At 44.3% G+C, this 22,378-nt stretch overlaps 1 protein-coding gene across 2 annotated transcripts; it reads right to left on the bottom strand.

Moving 5' to 3' along the window:
- Positions 1–4,566: 4,566 nt before the first annotated feature.
- On the bottom strand, positions 4,567–22,343 carry KPNA7 (karyopherin subunit alpha 7). 2 transcript variants are annotated; one of them, XM_038419128.2, is made up of 11 exons: positions 22,254–22,343; positions 19,836–19,938; positions 15,348–15,485; positions 14,713–14,798; positions 12,677–12,945; positions 11,644–11,726; positions 8,859–9,122; positions 8,101–8,334; positions 7,331–7,513; positions 6,404–6,553; positions 4,567–4,795 (listed from the first exon to the last, which is right to left on the bottom strand). In XM_038419128.2, exons 2-11 carry the CDS (start codon positions 19,899–19,901, stop codon positions 4,709–4,711), a joined length of 1,560 nt encoding a protein of 519 aa, XP_038275056.1. In that variant the 5' UTR covers positions 19,902–19,938; positions 22,254–22,343; the 3' UTR covers positions 4,567–4,708. The 2 variants fall into 2 exon arrangements, with proteins under 2 accessions (XP_038275056.1, XP_038275057.1); XM_038419129.2 differs by lacking the exon at positions 15,348–15,485.
- Positions 22,344–22,378: the final 35 nt, after the last annotated feature.

Genomic DNA, 22,378 nt, shown 5'->3' with positions numbered 1-22,378 from the left:
CAAGCATTTCTTTGATGACCCCAAGCCAAGAGACTGAGCCGCTGACCTAGAGGCACACTCTGTTGCACAGTAATGGCTGAAACAGCATTATTACATCTGGATATAAAAGAGCTGGAAAAACAAGCCCAGGATAAGGATGAGTGGTGCCATTTGACTTCTGCCATGTGCACTTGAATGGTGCAGGGCAAATGCTGCTGCAATAGAAATGTTAGGCAGCAACAAAGACAGGGCTCTCTCAGCCCAAGGGGAATGGGCTGCAGAGGAAAAGACCTCTCTCTGACAACACCCTAGCATGACAACACCTAGCACCCTGCCCTTTAAACCAGTGCAGTGGCTCAAGCTTCTCCACTGTAGTATCCTTTGGGGAAAGAGGCCATCTCTCGCCTAGCCAGATCCCAAGCATTTATAGCTCCTCCAACTCCTCCCTGAAACTGGAGGAAGCCAGTGCAGACTACAGAGCATCAGTGAAATATGCTGTCTGAGAAAGACGCTGCTTGGTTACTGGGCAGCTGAGATCTGAGTACTAAGAGTCTTATGAAGCTGGCCCATTCTAATGACAGGTTTCAGAGTAGCAGCCGTGTTAGTCTGTTAGTCTATTCGCAAAAAGGAAAAGGAGTACTTGTGGCACCTTAGGGACTAACAAATTTATTTGAGCATAAGCTTTCGTGAGCTACAGCTCACTTCATCGGATGCATTCAGTGGAATGCATCCGATGAAGTGAGCTGTAGCTCACGAAAGCTTATGCTCAGATAAATTTGTTAGTCTCTAAGGTGCCACAAGTACTCCTTTTCTTCTGGCCTATTCTGATCATTTTTCAAAGATCGCCTGTCATTGGAGCTCTATTGAAGGTAGAGCTAGCTTAGATCAGTCCCACGTCATCTAGCAGTACTGCCAGGTTAAACAACCCGGTGGTTCAAATGCTAGAAGACAGTTTCCACTGGTGTGCCCACCACTGCTAGACTGTTGGTGAGAGATTATGAAAAAGCTCAGCACAGACACAACCACGTAGAGTGCTTTAAAGTAATCCAATCTCAAGGTGACAGTCACAGGGTGGCCGAGGAAGGCTCACCTCTATGCTATGTATCAATTTACACCAAAGGGACATCTGCCTCAGATTCTTTTTACCTGGTGAAATACAATATTTTCCAGCTACAATATCAGTCTCAGCAGCAATGCTATCCCTGAAGGAGCAGGCAGCTGAGCTGAGGAGCCCTTTTGACGTTAACCCACTGGCCCAGACAAAAGATTTAATAGTTTAAATTACATGTTCAGGCAACCCTTTGTCCCAGTTTTGAATATACAGTATCAGGTCCAAGAAATAAAAAACAATGAAGGATCACTTTGTAATTCAACAGCTCTGGTATTTTAATGTTAAACAGAGAAGAATACCCACGTCTCCCACATGATTAAAACTCCATGCATCTCACCAGGGCAGATGGATCGTGTGTGCGACTCTTGGCCATATTAACACTTCAGTTACAACTGGGTAAATAAGAGAAGGAAATAGGTTCAGTTCTGCTTCCAGGCTGAATTAACTTTAATGGAAAGAGGTTCTCTATTCTCTAGTACCAGATTTTCCTAATATACTGCAACACTGGGTGCAAACCCCTAAACAAGTCTGGGGCTTTTTTTTTTTTTTTTGTCAAAAGGAAACCTGAATGGGGCATGAAATCTTAAATTGTGGTAAATTTTCAGGAGAGAAGAAGAGATCAGGTGGAATTTACATTCCATGAAAACCTTATGTATTTCTCCTTATTTAGCCACTCTACACCAATCACCAATAGGGTAGCCATTACTCCTACAGACATTAGAAGATCAAGATAATACCTACCCTTTATGCACTAGCTTTTATTCTGTAGTTATGACTATACCTGTTTCCCATCTCATGATCATCACAGCCATCTGAACTGTCCCACATGCCATTCAAGTGTTTGTCACTGCTGCTTGTGATTGGCCAGCAGAGAGCAAATAAACCAAGGCCTAATTTCTTTTTTTTGTAGAGTGTCAAAAGGTAACTAGACACATCACACATGCCCATCTGTTTTGCAGTCTCACTTGCATGTGTAGATCTACCTCAAGCAAATTCATCACCGATGTTCATCTGCCTTCCAGGATATTCCAGTTCTGCTAGGGAAGTTTCTGGTTGTGGGGTCTTCTGCAATACTTAAATGTCCCTTGAGTTAGATAGGGGCCATGCAAGCTCCCCTGGCAACTGGTCACAGTTCTATGATGGAAGCAATAGCTCCAACTGAGGTTGCAGCATTGTGTCCAACTGCCACATCATCCTTGCCCTCATTGTTGTAGTAGCTGGATAAGGCTGGGGCAAACCCTCTGCACCAGGACTGTGGCAGCCTCATATTGCACATGGGCTAAATAGCTTTCAAGTAGCAAGGATTTCATTTATAACGGCCTGGGGCTATAGTCAAATGAGTTAGCTAGAGGTTAGATTTGCTCAAGCCTAGCTGCTGTGCCACCCAAACCAAGATTGCTTTCTACAGAAGACTGGATACTGCATGTGGGAATGAATAGGCAGGTTCTTGATCTGCTCTGTGAGAGGGTCTTTAGGCAAGAGTTGTTAATTAGGAGAAAGCATAGGAGGAAGAAGCTGAGATATATTTTTCATCTGGACACCACAGGCAGCCTTTCGTAGAATCAAGTAATTACAGGCACAGGAAGTGTCTGCAAACAGCAAGGTTCAGATGCCCTCTGCCCAGCCTCTCCCTTTTCCATCACCACCACCTCATGGCCTGGGGCAGAATCTGCTTCATAGAAGATAAATATCAGGGAGCTGAAGTGTCAGAGCATCAGGCATTTATTAATTGAAGACCAAGTCCATAGCTAGGACAGTTTATGGTTTCTGCTGTTAACTCCTGAAGTGGGGTGTTAGGGGCAGTTCTTATGAAGAGGTTTGAAGGGTAAAGTCCATTAGGGTGCTATGAACAGTGCAGTCTTCTAGGAGACTCATCCTTCCCTGGTTTACCTTCTATGAAGCACTGAGAGATCGTTCACCCTCAAACAGTTGAGGGCATCTCCTGTACTACTAACTGCAACTCCTGGTGCTGTGTGAAAGCATTGAAGGGGTAGGAATGCTGAAGTTCATCCTTGAACATGAGGACCTGTTTGAAATAGACTTCAGAGAGGTAGGCCAGATCTTAGATAGTCTTATGAACTGCTTTATCCATCTATTTGCCAGCAGGAAGTAGTCTGCACAATGTTGCAGCAGCTACACTCGCTGCCTAGATTAGTATTTGAGAGCATTTAATGTAGTTTTATTCCCCTCAGCATTAAAAGCTATCCTGTTACTAGTCAGCAGGTGACTCATAGGCCACTCTTTGGGTACCACTGGTATAGAGATTGATCAGACCTCTGCACTGTGACATTACTATGAGAACAAGGGCTTCAGAAGTTGGATGCTATAACAAGCTATGTTTAATTCAAGGCAATAATTAGGGCAGAGATCTTAACTGTTCTAGCCCCCATCAGAGCTGGGAGTCCTGGTCATGCAGCTCCTGCTCTGAGCAGAGTATTAGTTTGAGAACTAGACAATAAGGCTTCCTCCAAAGCCAGTGTCACTATACAGTCAAGGGGCCCATTCTTGCATGCAGCTGTTCCTTGGACTAGCAAAACAGAAGTTGCTAAATTTATGGTTGTCTAAGAAAATAACTCAGTGAAATAGGTAATGCCTTCAGGCTGCACATAATGAAATGCATAATTGCTATGCAAAGAGCCCAGTGAAAAGCAGCCTCGGTACACCTTGTGCTTTAATCAAGCTAATTATCTTTATGGTACAGGTACACATTAGACTCATGGAACCAGTTTTAAAAGCTGTACAGTGGAGTATTCTCTCCTCACCCTAGCTTGTACATTCCATGCTCAGCCTGCAATGAGGACATGAAAGAGCTAGTTCCTCTTGATCCCCCCAGGGAAATGTAACTTCCATTAACATGGCTCAAAATGCAGCTGCCATTGGCAAATTAGCAGGAAACTCCTACAGTAAAACATGGGCTCATACTTGTTTTCTGGCCACTGAGGCAAGCTGTGGCTTGCCTGCAACAGCTAGTTTTGCCACTAGTACAAGGCATGAAATTAACTCAGCAGCTTCTACTTGTTCAGGCCCCATTTTGAGGCCATCAGCAACTGAGGCCAGTTTTAGAAAGTACAAATCCTCTTTGGCAGATGCCTAGGTCAACCTTGAAAGAGTGCCCTTAGTTTCCTTCTGTTGGGGTCTGCTTTTTTTTTTGGCCTGAGATGGAAGCTCTTTAAATCGCTTATTTTAGAGCTAAGAAGGTTTCAGTCACATCCAAGCTTACTTGAAAATTTTATCACGTGGCTAGATAAAAGTTTGCTTTATTTTAATGCTCTAAGCAGCAGGGTGCTATCTTATGAAGTCTGAGTATAATTTAGGAATGCTTTTATTTTGCTTTGTGAACTAGGTGGACTGAATTTTCCATCCATGTCCCTTACCTGAAAACCAGTTCTGTTGGACTCCAATAGTGAGAGATTAGGACAGACCCTGTTGAAGACATTCACAGCAGTGATTTGGAAAGATGCTTCAGAAGCATGTAGTACAAATCCAGAAAGTGTGATTTATTGTCAGATTTCAGAAATACAAAAAAAGACTAAACACTTTTGTTCTTCTTTAAGGGCTCGGCTGCCAGACAGGAGGACACCTCCACCCACCATCTCAGTGTTTTGTGGTGCTTCATCTTTAGAAGTTGTAGAAATCTGGTTTCTCTGCTGAGAAGTTGAAGGCGTGTCTTTCTTGGTCAGATTCTGGCTGCAGGTTTGGATTCTCCTAGAGAAAGGCAGATACTCATCAGCTGAATGATAGTGGCAGTAGTAGCTCATTGGGATTGCTGAGGCCCAAGTTTATGCCCTCTTGTTGCTCTTCTAAAATCTGGGAAGTACTCAGGGTAGGTCTAAACTGCAGCTGGGAGCAAGCCTCCCAGCCTGAGTAGTCACTCAGACTGGCTTCACTCAATCTAGTACACTAGAAATAGCAGAAGAGAGACTGCAGCTTGCCATCCTTCCTCCGATCCAAGAAGTTGGAGGGGCTTGTGAGGTCAAGCTGCTGCCCGAGCTGGCTTCCAGCTGTAGTATGGATATATCGGGGCAGTTAGCTAAGGGTGTTTCATGCAATGGAGACTGGCCATTTGATTTGACTAAATGACTCATTTCTTATAGCAGTGGAATGCTTAGATCAGTCATCTCCCCACCAGTGCCATGAAGACTGGGGACTAGTTCAGGTACTGTTCCAAGCCATCTAGTATTGCACAAAGCAGTGATATTCTAGGCCTCCTGTATTGATTGTATAGATGGGCTGACTGTCATGGCTACAGGTCAAGTGTTTCTCAGAAGCATAGCGGTAGAATCAGTGTTCACTCAAGTTATAATCACTGCTGTTACAGCCTGACAGTGTCTTCAAAAGGAAGATGTCTGTTTTTGCCTTCTTCCTATGCCCCCAAGCCTTCAAGATTGGGGTCAGCTACCCAGAACAGCTACCCTACAAACATCATGACTTTAAAATCCTGCAGAGTGTTTCTTTTAACAATAGTTTCTAGACCTTAGGGTTTGGGATATGAACATTATACTGATATTGCACCTAGAGATTTTAGTCAGAATCTGGGTCCCATGGTGCTTGGGCACTGTACAGACTGGTATGAGAAGCCCTGCTCAAAAAGCTTGTCATTTAAAGGTGCCCCAATTCATCTTGATGAGTGTTCACTCTTAAGACTAATGATGTTATAACTACATTTCTAATACTTTAGCAGCACAGCTGTGCTCTGTGTTTGTGCATGCACAAGCGCCGTAACTGCAGTTATGTCACATAGTGGCACATGAGCTCCTAGACAGGGCTAAGTGCCCTGTATCATTTTCCCCTCCCCACATGCAACAGTAACCATAACTTTAGAGTTACTGCATAAGGCCAGTGTTCTAAGCTTAACCTTTGCTAGAGGGAGATTTGTTGCGAACTAACATGATTTGTCCCTCTACCTATAGGGATAGCAGCTTGACAAGAGTTCTCAATTAGAGTAGGATGTTTAGTCTGGTCTTCCATTCGTGCCAATAAGTTAGCTAAGCTTTAAATAAGTGAAACCTATGTACATTTGCAGTTCATATAAATCTTGAATCATTCCAACAGATGTCATTTGGAGATAGGATCTGGTTTACTTTGTTGGGCATCAACTCAAGTCTTGAGCTTCTGGAGTCCAGATCTGTTACTGATACTGGTGAGCTGAATAATGGCACAGTCTGAGGCTAATAAACTGCAGAAACTCAAGATTGTTTCAGGGTCCTGAAAGCCTGGATGGAGAGACCTGGCACAAGATACTATTCAGAGATCACATGTGATTACTACATTCAAGTGGTAGAATGGGGAGAACAGTTGAGACAGTCCACATACCTCACTAGCAAAGTATCTCTCTATGAGACCTAAAGCAGCTCGATAAACCATGGTATTATCATGGGTTTGCAGTGCTTCAATTTTCTCCAGGCCACCAAGTTCCTCCACTAGAAAGCACAGCTTTTCTGTCTCTTCCAGCTTCTCAGCTGCCTGTAGATGTTGGGAGAAGGAGCAAGGAGATTAGATATCAGCTGCCATGAGGTGTCTTCTTGACATGCTGAAAAAATAATCCGGTGACAGTAAAATTTAACTCCATCAGATGGCACCTTGTTCTAGGACAATCCATTGAGTACCCACTCCTGCATACCAAAGTGTTGAAGACAGTCAACTCCCATTTGTGAGCTACAAGCTCTCCAATTGGATCCTGCAGTGCTACAAGAACGACGCTTCAAACTCAGGTATTTACAAAAATTAAACTACACAATAAGTACTTGGCTCCATGGGATTTAGTTATAATCCTCTGGGATCAGTTGATCTTCAGTTGTTAACCTCAGTGCTTTTATTTACATATTAAGATTTAGTTTTCAAGAACCCTTTACTTCTGTGCTGTTACATAGCAGGTCAATAGGAATTGATTTATTTCTAGATGTGGGCCAATATGGACCCAGGACACTTAGTGCCATACTAGCTTGTTTCATCCTCTTAAGAAAAGCACAGATCCCTGTTTACAGCTCTGTTTCTCTTAGCACTACTTTTAACTTTATCTAAGTCAGCTCAAGTTTTTGGTATTTAGTAGTCATTTGGGGGCAACACTTGCATTCTTGTACTGCCTACAGCCTATTCCAAGACTAGGGCCAATACTGGTGATCCATGTGCACAAGCAAGGTGTGACTCTAGTGCATACAAGTTTGAGGGCCCCACCCCCCCCAGGGAAAAAGCCACCACTTACAAAAAAAGCAAGACCACCACTGGAAATGAAGATCTTACCAAGAAGAGATTTGAAATTGTATCAAGGATGACCAGGATGGTTTTGCCATCTCTGGCAGAGAGCAGATTGAGCAGAGGTTTAAGGACCCCATACTGGACAAGTTCCACCACTTGCTGTACAGTGCCTCCTGTTGTGAAGTTGGCTACTGCCCACACGGCCTCTTTCTGAGCTTTAAATTCTCCCTGCAAGAGAGATGAATGTTAGAACTTGGAGATCCAGTCACCTGTATCTATAAAATGTAATAAGTGGAAAAAGACTAGACAGTTTCCTTGATATGCAGTTTGCTTAAGCACTCTGTAGTCTCAGGAGTCTGCTTAGTTCTTAATTAAGTTAAGCTTTGTAGAAGTGACAAATGGGGGGGCATGCAGGGTCAAATCTGCCCTCCCCCCACCCGATTTGCGGCTTGGCTTGTACTGAGCATGCTCAGTAACACTGCTGGAGCCAGCTGCCCTCTCTGCCTGCCCACCCCCCAACTAGTTACAAGTCATTGACACTTGTGATGTCTGTATGAAAGAGGTTAGTCATAGGGAAAGAGTACCTGCATGCTTCTATGAGGGGCATGAGAGAAAAGCGTGCAGTTCCCTTGCAGTTTTAAGGCACATGAAACAGGCCAGAGTACCTCAAGAGGATGAGCAGCATGTGCTGTTCCTCTTAGTCCAAACAAAGTCTGACTAGAACTGGGAAGCATGGTGCTTTTATTAACTCAGCACTGCTTTTGTGGTGGTGGTAATCCCAGCACCACATGTCACCCACACTGCTTCTCCCGTACCTTATCCAGCAGCTCCACCAAGGGAAGTAGCAGCCCACAGGTAATGAGTTGCTGGATCTGATGGCAAGGTCCTGCAGCAATGTTACTAAGAGTCCACGCTGCCTCCTTCTGTATAGTTGGCTTTGGGTGTTGCAAGAGCTGTGGCAGGACAGCCAACACACCTGCATCAATGGCCATCTGGGTCTGCTCATCTGTCCCAGTGACTACATTTCCAATAGCACGTAGAGCAGGGGTCTAGATAGAGAGAAATGATTCACTCCCTGAATGAGCTAGATGAGGAGATAGACTAGTTCTGCCTCTTGCGTGACAACGTCTGGGGTACCTGCCAAAGTCTAACAAGTGTTTCCCCTCAATGTTGGTCTTTCCCTTACTAACTAGTAGAAAAGTTCATTCATGCTGCTGGCCCATGCAGCCATAACCTAACTAGTGCACAACTCTGGTGTCCTACTTTCAAGACAAGTCCCACTTTCAGAGGAAGTTGGCTTGTTAAACCTTTGTCATGCAACAACAAGCAAAACCAGGGTGTTGGATCAGCAGCAGAGCTACCTCTGCAATCTAGGGAGCAGGACTATCCCATTATGGTGGACAATGATACATTTGTTTCCCTCCCGCCTTCAGCATGCTTCCGATTCCAGTCCTAGAAGGGAGGAGCCTTGCTTTTTAGGTTTCCCTTTGTAGCACTGAATTGGGCCTTTGTGGGGGAGTGAAGTTCATGAAAGAATGAGTATTCCTTGCCATAGGCCATGTACTCTACCTACCACAACACTTAATTCTGGACTGCCCATGAGTTCCACCAGCCTCGGGAGAATCCCCATCTCCACCACCACATGGATGCGATCATTGGATCCATCAGTCAGGTAGGAAACAGCCCAGCAAGTGTCAGAGAGAATGTCCTTATCTTCATGTTTCAGTAGGCGAATGAGCACTGGCAGGATCTGCCTCACTGCCTCAAGGGGAGGGTAGGGGTTCTTGTTCCTGCAGAGGTTTGACAGCGTCCACGTTATATTTCGCAGGAACCCAACCTGAAAAACAAGGAAGGATGTTCTCATACAAAGACAAAGTGTGCAAAGCTAAGGCCAGGGAAAGGAAGCATTCTAGAAATGGTGCATTTGCCCCATTTAATAGCATTTCCTCATGAGTTAGAGGGGAACAGCAAAGATAGCGTAGGGGAATCCTGCAAAGCCAGTGGCAGGTTTCTGTGAAGTTTGAGGCAGGGGGTGGGGGAGAAAGGATAAAATAGGAGACTAGTTAATAGGGTGCCTCCCATCTGAGATGAGGTAGAAGTAAGAAGGCAGCCTCCTTCCACCATGTTAAATTGCCACCTGGTGAGAAGTCTCTCAAACAGATTTAATAAATTTTATTAAGATAATGTTGAAGTATAAAGAAAACGGTAAGGAGTTTAGGCATAGAAGTTTCTGGTTATCAGGGAATAAGGTACAGATCATCAAGGGGTGCGAAATTCAGTTTAGGAGCAAGTGGCGTAAGGAATACATAATCTGCAATCTCCATGATTGGGGGTAAAAGTTTAACGGGACAAAGTACAGACATTGAGATATGGGGGTATGTTGTCCATATAATGGCTATGTTCAGGTGTGGAGTATAATGAGCAGATGCCATGATGAGGCTGGATCTACCCTCATTTGGTGAGATTTAATGTTCCGTGAGTTTATGGTTCCAGTTCATATGGTCCAATGAAAAAAGTCTGTCCCTTTCCCATGGTTGATGCACGATGTTGTACCGGCTCACACCTCCTGGTACTGTTGGTGGCCAGTGATGTGTTCGATGTAGATGTCCCTGGACCATCGGATTGTGTCCGAGACCATGAGACGCCGCATGAGCTGTGCGTACCGTCGACTGATTCCGCAGAACACGCTCGTTGCAGGGGTCCCAAGCGCTACTAAAACAGTATGAGATTTAACTAGAGCTGTTTGGCATGTTACAAGTTAAATGCCAATTTCCAAGGCAAGCATTTGGCTGACCTTTGGGACCAAGATTATGGAGTAATCCCCTACCCAGTTCTGATCTGGAGTGGTTGGTTTTTCAGCATGGGCAAGACTGGCTGATCTAATGTACTGTGCACAGAGGCTATGAATAGCTAGTGCTGTGCAGACCATATTCATCACAGCAGGAGGAAAGCAGTGACTTTGTGAACCCAGATGTTGCTGTCTTTCACAAAGTTGCATCTACCATATTATGTTTTCTATACACAAAACCTATCCACGCTGTTCCCTGGGAGGAGGCAAGAATATGCGAGAACATCCAGGAATGCAGCAGCAAGAGAGAAATACTGCAAGAACTAGGAGTATCTAAGGCAGGAATTCTCAAACTGGGGGTCACAAGGTTATTATGTGGGGAGTCATGAGCTGTCAGCCTCCACCTCAAACCCCATTTCATCTCCAGCATTTATAGTAGTGTTAAATTTAAAAAAAAGTGTTTAATTTATAAGGGGGTTGCACCCAGAGGCTTGCTATGTGGAAGGGGTCACAAATACAATACAAAAATTGGAGGACCACTGATCTAAGGCAAGGACATTTGCTTAACACTGCCCTAAATTGCCCCACCTCTACCTAGAAAAAGTGTACAGCAGGCTCTCCTGCCAGAGAAAAGGGCAATATAGTGCCCTACAGACACCCTCCCCTTGGCATCCATGCAGATCACTAGGACCAGCCCCAACCCTGCCTTTTCCCAGGGAGCATCTTATACAAAGCCTCAGCCTTTCCTGGGAGGAGGGGGAGCCCCGGAGACACAGTTATCAGCTCAGAATCCCTCAGCAGGGTCAGACTAAGCAGTTGGTCCAAGAAAGTATGCATTTGACAGTTATGTGGTAAGCAACTGGACTGGCGAGTCTAGTGGGTCCCTTACATGGGTTTACAGATAAAGTGATATATAATACACCTGCATTGCCAACCTCCAACCCCCCTTTATTCTTTGGGGTTGGGGTTTTTTTTTTTGTTTTTTTTTGGAGAGTCAAGGTTTTTAATTCTTCGGGGGTAGGGACTAACTGTCTTCGTGTATAGTAACTGGTTTTGAAGCATTTAACACCGATTCAAATACTAGCCATTCCCCCCGTCCTCCCTTCTCATCCTTTGGGGAGTGACAATTCAGCATCTCACCACTTTCTATCTAGTCCTGACAGTTGTTTGCTACTGAGCACTGGACAAGTGGAAAGGTTTAAAAGAGGATGAGACCTAGAGTGGAAAAGGTCCTTAGATCTAGGTGCAGGGGGTCCAACTTGGTACCTCTACACATTTGCCACCATTAGACAGCCAAATCAACATCTGACAGGTGAAAGCAGTCAGATCTTTGTTAGTTTGTATGCAGTGGGAGTCTTCAGTTAGCCAATCACAAGCCACTAATTATATATAGGACATGATATCCTTTTCTTCCAGCCCCCCCTCCAACAGTTTTATCCCAAGAGCAGAGCCCATCCCACCTTTACACAAATGGGTTAATATTCAGCTGTGTTACAAGTGATTAGTAGTCACAGTTCAGCAATTAGTCAAGTGATTAACAGCTACTAATTCAAGGAGTTAGAATATTTACAGGAGTAGAAGGCGACACCAGAGCCAACAGAGGAGGAATCACATTGTTGTGGATAAGGGAGTCTCTGTACATGGGGCCATCACCTGTGTGGAGAATAGCAGAATGGTTTGTTGACAGTTGTCTTATCTAGCAGCCAGACACCTTCCTGTTATGTTAAAGAACATTACTACAAGTCATATCTACACCTGCCACCAACCGTAGGTGATGAGGTGGTTTATTTTTGGTAGGCAAACTAGAGCCATAAATGGAGACAAGTTTGAGTGGTAACCGTTAGTCTGCATCAGCAAAAACCAACAAGGAGTCCTTCTGGCACCTTAGAGGCTAACAAATTTGAATGCATCCGATGAAGTGAGCTGTAGTTCACGAAAGCTTATGCTCAAATAAATTTGTTAGTCTAAGGTGCCACAAGTACCCCTTTTCTTTGAGAATCGAGACCAACACAGCTGCTACTCTGAAACAAGGACTTCTCGTTAGAGCTATAAAGTATTGTTTGTTTTCAATTGGTGAGGATTCAGTGGTCAGACAAAAAGATTTTTTTTTTTGTTAGTCTAAGGTGCCACAAGTACTCCTTTTCTTTTTGCGAATACAGACTAACGGCTGCTGGTCTGAAAAGTGGTCAGACAGTTTTTCTCCCCTCACACCAACTGAATTTTAAGAAAATCAAAACCATGCTCTCTTGGGCAAGAAAGGAGTGGTAGAAGAGGCAGACATGGGAGGAAAAAAAAATACCGAGTTCTCTGCCTTCATTACAAGAGGAATTTAAGGTCTCAATAAGGGTAGTTAGCCAACATCTGTGTGCTGAAGGGGCTTGCCTATACCACAAGGTTGAGTAAATGGATTTATTGGTTCTACCCTAGTCTTTATTATACCTTAGGCTTTATCTTGAGAAGCCTAGATATCTAGTTCCATTAAGGCTAGAGGGAATGAGGTTATTGCCAAGGCAACACTGATCACAAGGCAAAATCTGGAGGCATTCCAAAGGAGAGCCCTTGCACAGGTCACCATTTTGTGAAAGCTAGAGAGCACCTCTTACCTGCTATGTTACCTAGTGCCCACACAGACTGTTCACTGATATGCATGTGTGGAGAAGACAAGAGGGCTACGAAGGCTGGGACAGCACCTGCCTCCACAACAGCTCTTGTCTGGTCAGATGTTCCAGAAGCAATGTTAGTCAGTGCCCATGCAGCTTCAAACTGCAAGGCAACGTTATCATTACAGCTCAAGAATTCCACCAGTTTGGGAATAATCCCTGCTTCAATAATCTGATTGAGAGGTGGGTTCCTCTGCCGGGACAGCATCCTCCTGTGGGGGACAGGAGACAGGAAATGGCATCTTAGGGCAAGTTCTCTGTCAGTGGGAAATATTGATGAACCACAGTCCTATAGTTCAGATAGTGAGATAGACCCAGGGAGTGTTTTACACAGTGGGTAGATAAGCTCTGTAGCTCTCACTACAGGAAAACTGAATTCAGCATCTAGTTTAGGCAAATCCTACAGTAGTTTTGTTTGTGTATCGAAGAGTTAGTCTTCTACAAAAGCACTGTAGAACACATAGGTCTTCAAGAGGTCATGGTGGCAGCAATATCATGATTTGTTTATGGCTCAGCAGTGGCAACCAGAAACCATGTTAAGAGCAGTAATACTCCCTCTTTCCTGTTTAAAGATTACTGCTTTTTGTGGGGCATCCTTTAGAAGACTTATTTTCTGGTACAGTCTGCCAGTTTGGCTACCTACAGCTTGTTGATTTTGCCTGCGACACTCAAGAACCAATTTCAGGTCAGCTCTGCCATGCACCTGAAAGACTGGCTGCCTTCCTCTTCCTTGAAGGGGTCAGTCACATCTAGTTTTCAAGTCGTTTTAATTATGTGCACAAGTTGGGACTAGTAGAGGCCAAGTTGGTCACTTGTGAAGCAAATGCATTTGAACCAGTCCCCAAAGGAGCAAGGTTACTGTACTGCCCATCATAACCACCATGGAACCTTTAGGAAGGCTCTTGGGGTACATCTACACTGTAATTAAAAACACCCACAGCTGGCTCATGCCAGGGGCTCTGGCTAAGGGGCTGTTTAATTGCGGTGTAGATGTTTAGACTTGGGCTGCAGCCTGACCTTTGGGACCCTCCCACCTCAGGCTCAAGCGCCTGAGAACATCTACATTGCAGTTAACAGCCCCTTAGCCTGAGCCATGCAAGCCCAGGCCAGCCACAGGTTTAACGGCAGTATAGACATGCCCTAGTCATTCTGGCAGACATATCATACCCTTGTCTAGGGAGTAGAGTCAGCAGAAGAAGCCAGGAGGAGTCTTCAGTGAGTGGCTGCAGCCACAGCAACCCCTCTGCCTTTTGAAGGCCAAGGTGGGAGGCTGCTATGTGGCCTGAAGGAAGAGTAGCACCTCAAACAGGCCTAACCCTTTCGAGTAGAGGAGACACTTAACCAGCTGTGTTCCTTCATAGTGCTTGTCCCCTCAGACATTAAAGTCAGTTTTTAAACTGTTCTAACCTGAGCTTCAGACATTGGTTGGTTTCTTCCACCCCCTCTCCCTCCACTTGGCCCCATCACTCACACTTGCTTATGGAAAGGAAAGAATCATCCCTTTCCCCACCCATGAGTTAGCAAGGAAGAAACCCTACCTCTACACAGGCTAATGTTTGAGTTGCCTCATGTTTTGGATTCTGGCTTTTGTACCCTTGCCCCTTTCCCTTCCATTGATTCAGGTACTTCCATACCCCTGCTCCTCCCACCCCCATTACTGCAATATTTGCATGCCTCCATCTGATTTCTTCCCTTCCTCACAATTGTGTTGTGAAGTACTATTATCCCCATTTTACAGATGGGAAACGGAGGCAGGGACACAAAGCAACTTACCCAAGGTCACACAGGAAGTCTGGTGAAGTAGGGACTTTAACAGATGTCAAGTCCTATGCCAATACCCTAACCACTGGACAATCCGTCCTCTCTAGTCCTTCAATTAGGTCTACAGTAAAACTCTTGAGCAGGGAACAGGTCTCTAGCACAAACGGGTACTACATCAATATTTGTGTTCTATTCCACAGAAAACTGTTACAACATACCTGGCTGTCTGAGTAGCCTTCAGATGAAGCTCAGGATTGTTCCCATTCACAGCTTGAACTATTTCCTCCAAGGAGAGCTGAGCAGTCTGTCATGGAGAAAGGAGATTCAGAGTCAGACAAGGTAAGCCAAGACTCAGACTTAATCGTTGTAGTCAAATAGAAGTCTAGGCCCAATTGGTCACTACTGCCTGTCTATATAGCCATCCTTTATGCAGTGCAGTTTCAGGATGAGAGAGGAAGAAAGTCCATGAAAACCTCAGATGTAACTGATCCCTTGTGCCAGGCAGGAATAAGTCTGTAAGTTCTGAAAGTTTGTTGAGAAGGTTCCAGTGTAGCCAGACTATCAGCTATCGCATTGCATTCACTGCTTAAGTAGCCAGCTTGGGTTCTTGCCAGTTTTATCTTCTAACAGTAAGTCTAACACACACCATTGGAAGAGGTTTTCAGACATCCCCTTGTTTTTTTTTGGATATTCTTCCTGTAGAACTGAGTCACTTAAACTAGGACTTTGTGAGCTGCTCAGATGTTGCAGTGAACACTACAGAGTGGCTAGCAACTAAGTCACTATGCAAGTTAGGTTGGCCATTGAGTCTAGCAGCTAGAATGGTTTTTGCACAGCAGTGCACTGTACTCACTGCATTCTTTTTCTCTTGTTCTGGAGAAAGACTCTCCCCCATGGAAGAGAAAGAAATGTTCCTTCGTTTTAGGATCTGTTCATCTTTCTTGGCCTTCCGAAGTTCTACATTAACCTCCATCCTCTGGCGTCTCATTGCCTATGAAGGAAGAGTGCCATATGTTACAAGCCGTTTTGTGAGTGTGAGCTCTGAAGATAGATGTTTCATAGCAGTGCACACATTATTTCTCTAGGAAGTGATCTGACTTCTATCCCAAGTTTAGTCTTCAAGTGTACTGCTCAGATTTCCTGTTTGACTTATTTAAGCTTTGTAGCTTCACAAATATGGTGACAAGTCTTACACATGACAGATTGGCAACAATAGTTATTGGGGTAGGGGGATCATGGCAAGTTTTGAGTTATGCTGCAAGACCAAAAAATAGGAATCTTGTAATGATCTGCTATTGGCCATGAAGCTACCTTTACAACTGCTCTGGTGACTAGGAGAGTAGATGATATTCCTGTGGTAGATGCTTTAGTGCTATCCTGGAAAAAATTAAGGTAAATCAGATTCACAGATTACGAGGCCAGAAGAGACCACCGTGTTCATCTAGTCTGACCTCCTGTATAATTAAGTTTGGAAAGATTGACACAGACAAAAATGCAATTTCACCATCCACACACAAACCAGTGAAAAAAAATATCAATTGAAAATTCAACAGGCAAAGAAAGAAAAGTGCTATTTGAGATATTCTAGTTTGATTAAGAATATTTACTTTGTATATTTTGACATGTGATGCAGACAATTTGTGCTTAAAGCTTTTTCTGAATCTCAACACTTGTTAAGCAATTGTCTGACACCCCCCGATGATTTCCTGAAACTGAACGTTTAAAGTTAAAAATGCTTAAAACCAAACAGCAATATTCTGTCAAAATCATTTAAAAGACATGAAAATTGATTTCTGCAAGGCTTATGTATAAGCCAGGACACAGAACTTCAAGATAGTTGCTGGAGCACATACCTTTTAGAAAAAAAGCATCCAATTGCCAGCTATGGGAAATAAGCCAATATCCATGGTAATTTGTTCTAGTGTTAATTACCCTCAGTGTTAAATTTACACTATTTCCAGTCTGAATTTGTCTAACTTCCAGCCATTGGATCAAGTTACACCTTTCTCTGTTAGATTGAAGAGCCCATTATTAAATATTGGTTCCCCATGTAGGTACTAATCAAATCACCCCATAACTGTCTGTTAAACTAAAGAGACTGAGCTCCTTGAGTCAATTACAAGACAGGTTTTCTAATCATTTAATTGTTCTCATGGCTCTTCTCTGAGCCCTCTCCAATTTATCAACATCCTTCTTGAATTGTGGGCACCAGAACTGGAGCTACTTTTCCAGTGGTTGCCCCGGTGCCAAATACAGAGGTAAAATAATCTTATTCCTACATGCAATTCTGCTGTTTATGTACCCAAGAATCATATTAGCCATTTTGGTTACAGCATTGCCCTGGGAGCTTATGTTCAGCTGATTATCCACTACAACCCTCAAATCCTTTTCAGAGTCACTGCTTCCCAGGATCAACTCCCACATCCTGTAAATACAGCCTACATTCTTTGCTCCTAGATGTATATATTTAGCTGTATTAAATACATTGTTTGCTTGTGCCCAATTTACCAAGCAATTCAGATCACTCTGCATCAGAAATCTGCCCTTGTCATCATTTATGAAGGACAGCTTTTGTCTTGCATCCTTACACATGCTAAAGGGGAATGGCAGCTTCGTTTAGACATGTTAGAAATATCTAATATATTGGCATAGATGGTTTCATTTCACCAGGAAACTCCAGACCAAGATTTAGGAGGACTTGGGGGGAGGGATAGCTCAGTGGTTTGAGCATTAGCTTGCTAAACCCAGGGTTGAGAGTTCAATCCTTGAGGGGGCCATTTAGGGATTTGGGGCAAAAATTGGGGATTGGTCCTGCTTTGAGCAGGGGGTTGGACTAGATGATCTCCTGAGGTCCCTTCCAACCCTGATATTCTATGATTTCCCATCTCTCAAGGCTTTCACAACTCTGTCCACACTGGCACTTCCTATTAGGAAGTTTTGATAAAGCCATCCTCAGTCAGTCCCCAATTTAGGGCATTCCTGATGCCAGTATAGTCAGACTGTTCTCTGGTGCACATACAAATCCGACACTGATCACAATACAGTTATCCTCTGAGAAAGCTTCACTGCAGCCACGTACAAGGACTTGGCTCCACTTGAGTGTTATTTCAGATTGATTGAGACACAAAGACAATCAGGTACAACTTTTCCCAAAGCTGTGGGTCCAGACTACTGTGTTAAGCTGTTGTAACCGACTTCCCTTTTGAATCAGAGGCTGTGCATCACTGCACTTTTTCAAAGTAAGTGCAGAGCACTCTGGGCAGACATCCCATGGTACAGTGATCCACCACCAGGCTTAGGAGTTCTGGGATTTCTCACTGTATGGGGAACACCTACTGGAAGCCACTGGAATTTGAGGACTTGGTCAAACTAATGCCCATGATGCCTCTCCTGTTATCCCACATAGGAGCATGGCTGCTATAATTTGTATGTGACAGAGCACACATGCTCTCCAAAAGAGGGCACACCTGGCTGCATACCAACATTTAATCAGGGCGATGACATCTGGTCAAGATGACCCAGGAACAGTAGTGCGCACACAGGTAAACAGATGGGCCCACCTAGGTGGGCACTAATGCAGCGTGCAATAGCAGTGGGACGACTGCCAGACTCAGACTACCTCATTTAGAATGGGGATGCACTCAGACCAACCTTATTCCAGGGAAACTCCTTCCAAATTAGAGTATCCACATCCAAAATGAATTAAAGCAGAATGAGATGATGCAATTAAACATGTGGATGCAAGGCAGTTTATCCTAAAGCAATTCAGGTTAATCTAAGATGCTTTCAAGTTTACACAAGCCCCTACAAATATTTTCCTTACCCCAGGATGTTTTTATTTTAAAACTCGGCAGGTCTTTTAAAGGTTTGTCAACTTGAGAAATCGCCAGCTGGAGAAAGTTGCATCAGTTATGAAACCTGCCTCCAAATCCTGTCAGTTTGGATTTTTTCCCTACTTTTTAAAATGAGTTTTCCTCAGTTTCTCTACAAGAGGAGCATAGAGGAAGTGCTAGAGAACACTGTTCCAACTGAATAAAACCCAGGTCTTAAATTCTAGATTATATGTAATCTTTTCAAAGCCTTGACCCCCATGCAGATAACTTTGATCTGAGGGCACTGTAAAACTCAAACAAGAAACCCCAAGCCAAGTAAGAGACCATTTTAGTGCTAGCTTCAAGCTGCACAAAATTGTGCCTGGTACATTTAAGCTTCAGTTTGACAGACCTGAAAAGCTGAATCTCTGCCTTTGACAAGCTTCGAGGCGCAGCTTTCTGCCCCAATGATTTCTTACAAAGTTGGTTTCTTTTTTGTGGTTTAAAGCTAGATCTTGTTCCTTCAAGCCCAACGCATGTTTTCTTCCTGCTGTATTAAGGCCTGTCTACATGTACAGCTGTAGTGGTGCAGTTGTGCCACTATAGTGCTAGTTTCAGAGTAGCAGCCGTGTTAGTCTATATCCGCAAAAAGAAAAGGAGGACTTGTGGCACCTTAGAGGCTAACAAATTTATTTGAGCATAAGCTTTCATGAGCTACAGCTTACTTCATCGGATGCATTTGGTGGAAAATACAGACTTGATTAGCAACATCTTCCGAACAGGACGCTCATTTTGACAGGATTGTTTAACATTTGTAATTGACAGAGAAGGCAGGAAAATAAAAAAAAAACAAAGCTTCAGAGATGTTCCAGTAAGCCTCTTTTACAGACTAACCTCCTTTTAGTCTGGGTCCAGCAATCACTCACATCCCCATGGTTACTGTCCTTTGTTCCAGTTTCTTTTAGGTATCCTTTGGGGGTGGAGAGGCTCTCTCTTGAGCAAGCTGAAGACCTGTAGTGCTAGTGAAGATGCTACCTGTACTGACAGGAGACAGGATTCTCCTATCTGCATAAGTAATTCATCTTCCCAAGAAGCTGTCTACACCACAGATTTGTTTAGTATAACTATGTCACTCAGGGGCATGAAGCGATGTAGTTATATTGACATAAGTTCACAGTATAGATCAATAGTTCTCAGCCTATTTACCATCGTGGGCCACATATGCAGCTGTCATGTGAATGTGGCCCACATAAACCAAATATATATACTACTTGTATGGCCCTGAGGATATCACATGGACCACAGCTGCATGCTTAGTGGGCCACAAGAGCCCACAGGTTGAGGACCTCTGGTGTAGACCAAGCCTAAATCTCATGTTATACGCTCTATCATATTCTGAAAGCTATTGTTTAGACCACTTACGGTCAACATTTTCAAGTTCTGTGCCACAAGGGAAGACATCTAGTGAGGAATCATGCATACACATGAATTTGTCAGGACACAGATTGGTTGGGGACCTCCATACTTACAGCTGTATCTTTGCCTTTATTTTTAAACTTTTTCATCCTCTCATCTTGTTCATTTGTGGTAGGCATCTTTTCAGCTGTCTGTTGAGCAAGTTCAAAGCTTCACCTGCAGATAGGTTTTGAGACAGAACAGATTTAGTTTCAGTGATGAGTTAAAAGAAAAGTACTTGTGGCACATTAGAGACTAAAATTTATTTGAGCATAAGCTTTCGTGAGCTACAGCTCACTTCATCGGATGCATTCCGAATGCTGTAGCTCACGAAAGCTTATGCTCAAATAAATTTTAGTCTCTAAGGTGCCACAAGTACTCCTTTTCTTTTTGTGAATACAGACTAACAGGGCTGCTACTCTGAAACCAGTGATGAGTTAGTTTCACTGCAATTAGCTGACAAGCTAAACTTGCAGGGTTTAACTTGGTCTAAAGGGAGAGGCTGCACCGGGCACCAGTATGGGCTGTGAACATGTTCTAGTGTCCAAAGTCTAGTGCTCCAAACTGCATGTGCTGGGGACAAAGCTCTACTGCATCAGTGTTTAGGCACAAGTTTGTTTTCTGAACAGGGACAGGAAAGATCATTTAATGCTCAAATTCCGGATCATGAGCTATCCTGGCAGTTAATCAAACCTGGGTCACTTAGAACACTGACAAAAACCCAATAACTAACACTAGGCCTTTGAAGTTACATTTGTCACTAAGCACAGAGCAGATCTAGGACAAGAACCCAGACATGTCCTAAGGTTTTTGTAGCCATTACTTGTTACTGTAGATTCTTTAGTTTAGACACATCAGAGCTTGAGACGGGTGCAAGAGAGTCCATGATGTTGAAAGGGCTGACTATGAAGAGACTGAATATGTGCAACCCTATTTCCTTACACCACCAGGTAGCCTGCACCGCTAGGAAAAGCTAGAACACCTCTATTACCTTATTTTCCCAGGTACATTTGTTGATTCTTATTACACCACTATCAACAGCCAGTAGGTGGCTCAGATTTAAGTATTTTTCCAGGTCAGAATTTGCACTAACAATACAATTTGCACTAAGAAGCCTTGCCCATCATAAAGCTGTGATTACAAGTGTTTGGTTTTTTTTTTTTTTTTTTTTTTTAAAAAAAGAGACCACACAATGGTCAATGTTAGCCACAAATACAGAAACTCAGATGCATACTACCGGGGAAAGCACATGGTACACACCACCAGCTGGTTTATTTCACAGTGGCAGATGATGCAGGTGACCAAATAGCCTGAGCAGTTTGGTAAAGGAGAAGCAAGGCAAGTTTACACTTCAACAGCAGTCCTAGGGGATTACCAGCATTGAAATCATGGATGCAGCTGAGATGTTAGAAGCAAGATGTTTCTAAACATGCTAGTGTAGCAGTTTTGCACACATGTTCTAGTTTTATCTTTTTGCATTCACCACCAGGCATGGGATATATTGCCCAAGCCTTTTGGGGAGGCTAGCCTGAAAATGTTGGCCCTTTGAGGTGCTTCCCACTTAAGGCACCATTTAAAGTCATTTAGCCTCAACAGTTGTATGAGAAGCCAGAGGCTCAGATACCACTACTAGTAGCCAAATCCACAAGTACATACTAGCCAGCTACCCACTAAGCTGAAACACTCTTGGCTAGTCATTCTATCAGCATGCAGCAGGGAGGAAGAGGCCAGTTAACTCCACAGGCTTCACCCACCCCTGATTTAAGCTGTAACTTGCATGCACATAGGGGAGGACAGTTTACTGATCAAACCATTTGTTTCTGGCTGTACCACTAACAGAATAGACCTTTCACCCATCAAGTCATTTATTTGATTTCCGCATTTCTTCGTCAATTGTAACAGAATTGCATGGCGGGGGGGGGGGGGAAGAGCTCAGTCTAACAGGCTTTGAGATGGAGGAGGGGAGACTAAATGCTCCTGCTTCTTCCCAGAGCAAGATTTTAAGCCTCCAATGAAAAACTCGTGAAAGCCTCCCTCAGGAGGAGCCTTTTCTACTAGTAACTAGTCCACTAATGCCTGACACACCTAACAGGTCGGTAACCTGCATATGACTTCTGCCCTCCCAGCAAGAGCAGAAGTAGGACCTATCCCCAGCAGCTGGGAGAGGAGGGAATAGCTACAGCCTCAGCTAGCATTTACATCAGGCGAGCCGCCCCCAAGCTGCACCCCTTGCCCCGCCAGAGAGCGGCTCTGCAGAGCCTGGCCTCCTACAGGCAGAAGGAGGCTACCCCACTGCCCCCCTCTCCCCCCAGCAGGAGGGGGCCGCAGGCTGACAAACAAGCGCCAGCAGAAGCAGCGAGCGACCACTCCAGCCGGCGCAGGGACCCCAGCTACAGCCCCTCCACAGCAGCGTCTGCTGCACCAGCTGCTCAACAAAGCCAGCCCCCCGCGGCAAAGGGTAGGGGAATGGGGGCTGCTCCCCCCCCCTGTACCTGCTCAGCCCTTGGCTCTGTGCAAAGACTTCAGCTGGAGCAGCAGCCTGAAGATGGCACTTTAATCTCCCGCGGAGCCGTGTCTCCTCCCTGATTGGCTCTTTCCTGGAGCCGCCCCGCCCCCG

This window comes from Dermochelys coriacea, chromosome 10 (assembly GCF_009764565.3).
Source record: "Dermochelys coriacea isolate rDerCor1 chromosome 10, rDerCor1.pri.v4, whole genome shotgun sequence".
In the NCBI taxonomy this organism is placed as follows: Eukaryota; Metazoa; Chordata; order Testudines; family Dermochelyidae; genus Dermochelys; species Dermochelys coriacea.
The sequence above is the reverse complement of the archived record's forward strand: the minus strand, read 5'-3'. Positions and strand labels throughout refer to the sequence as shown.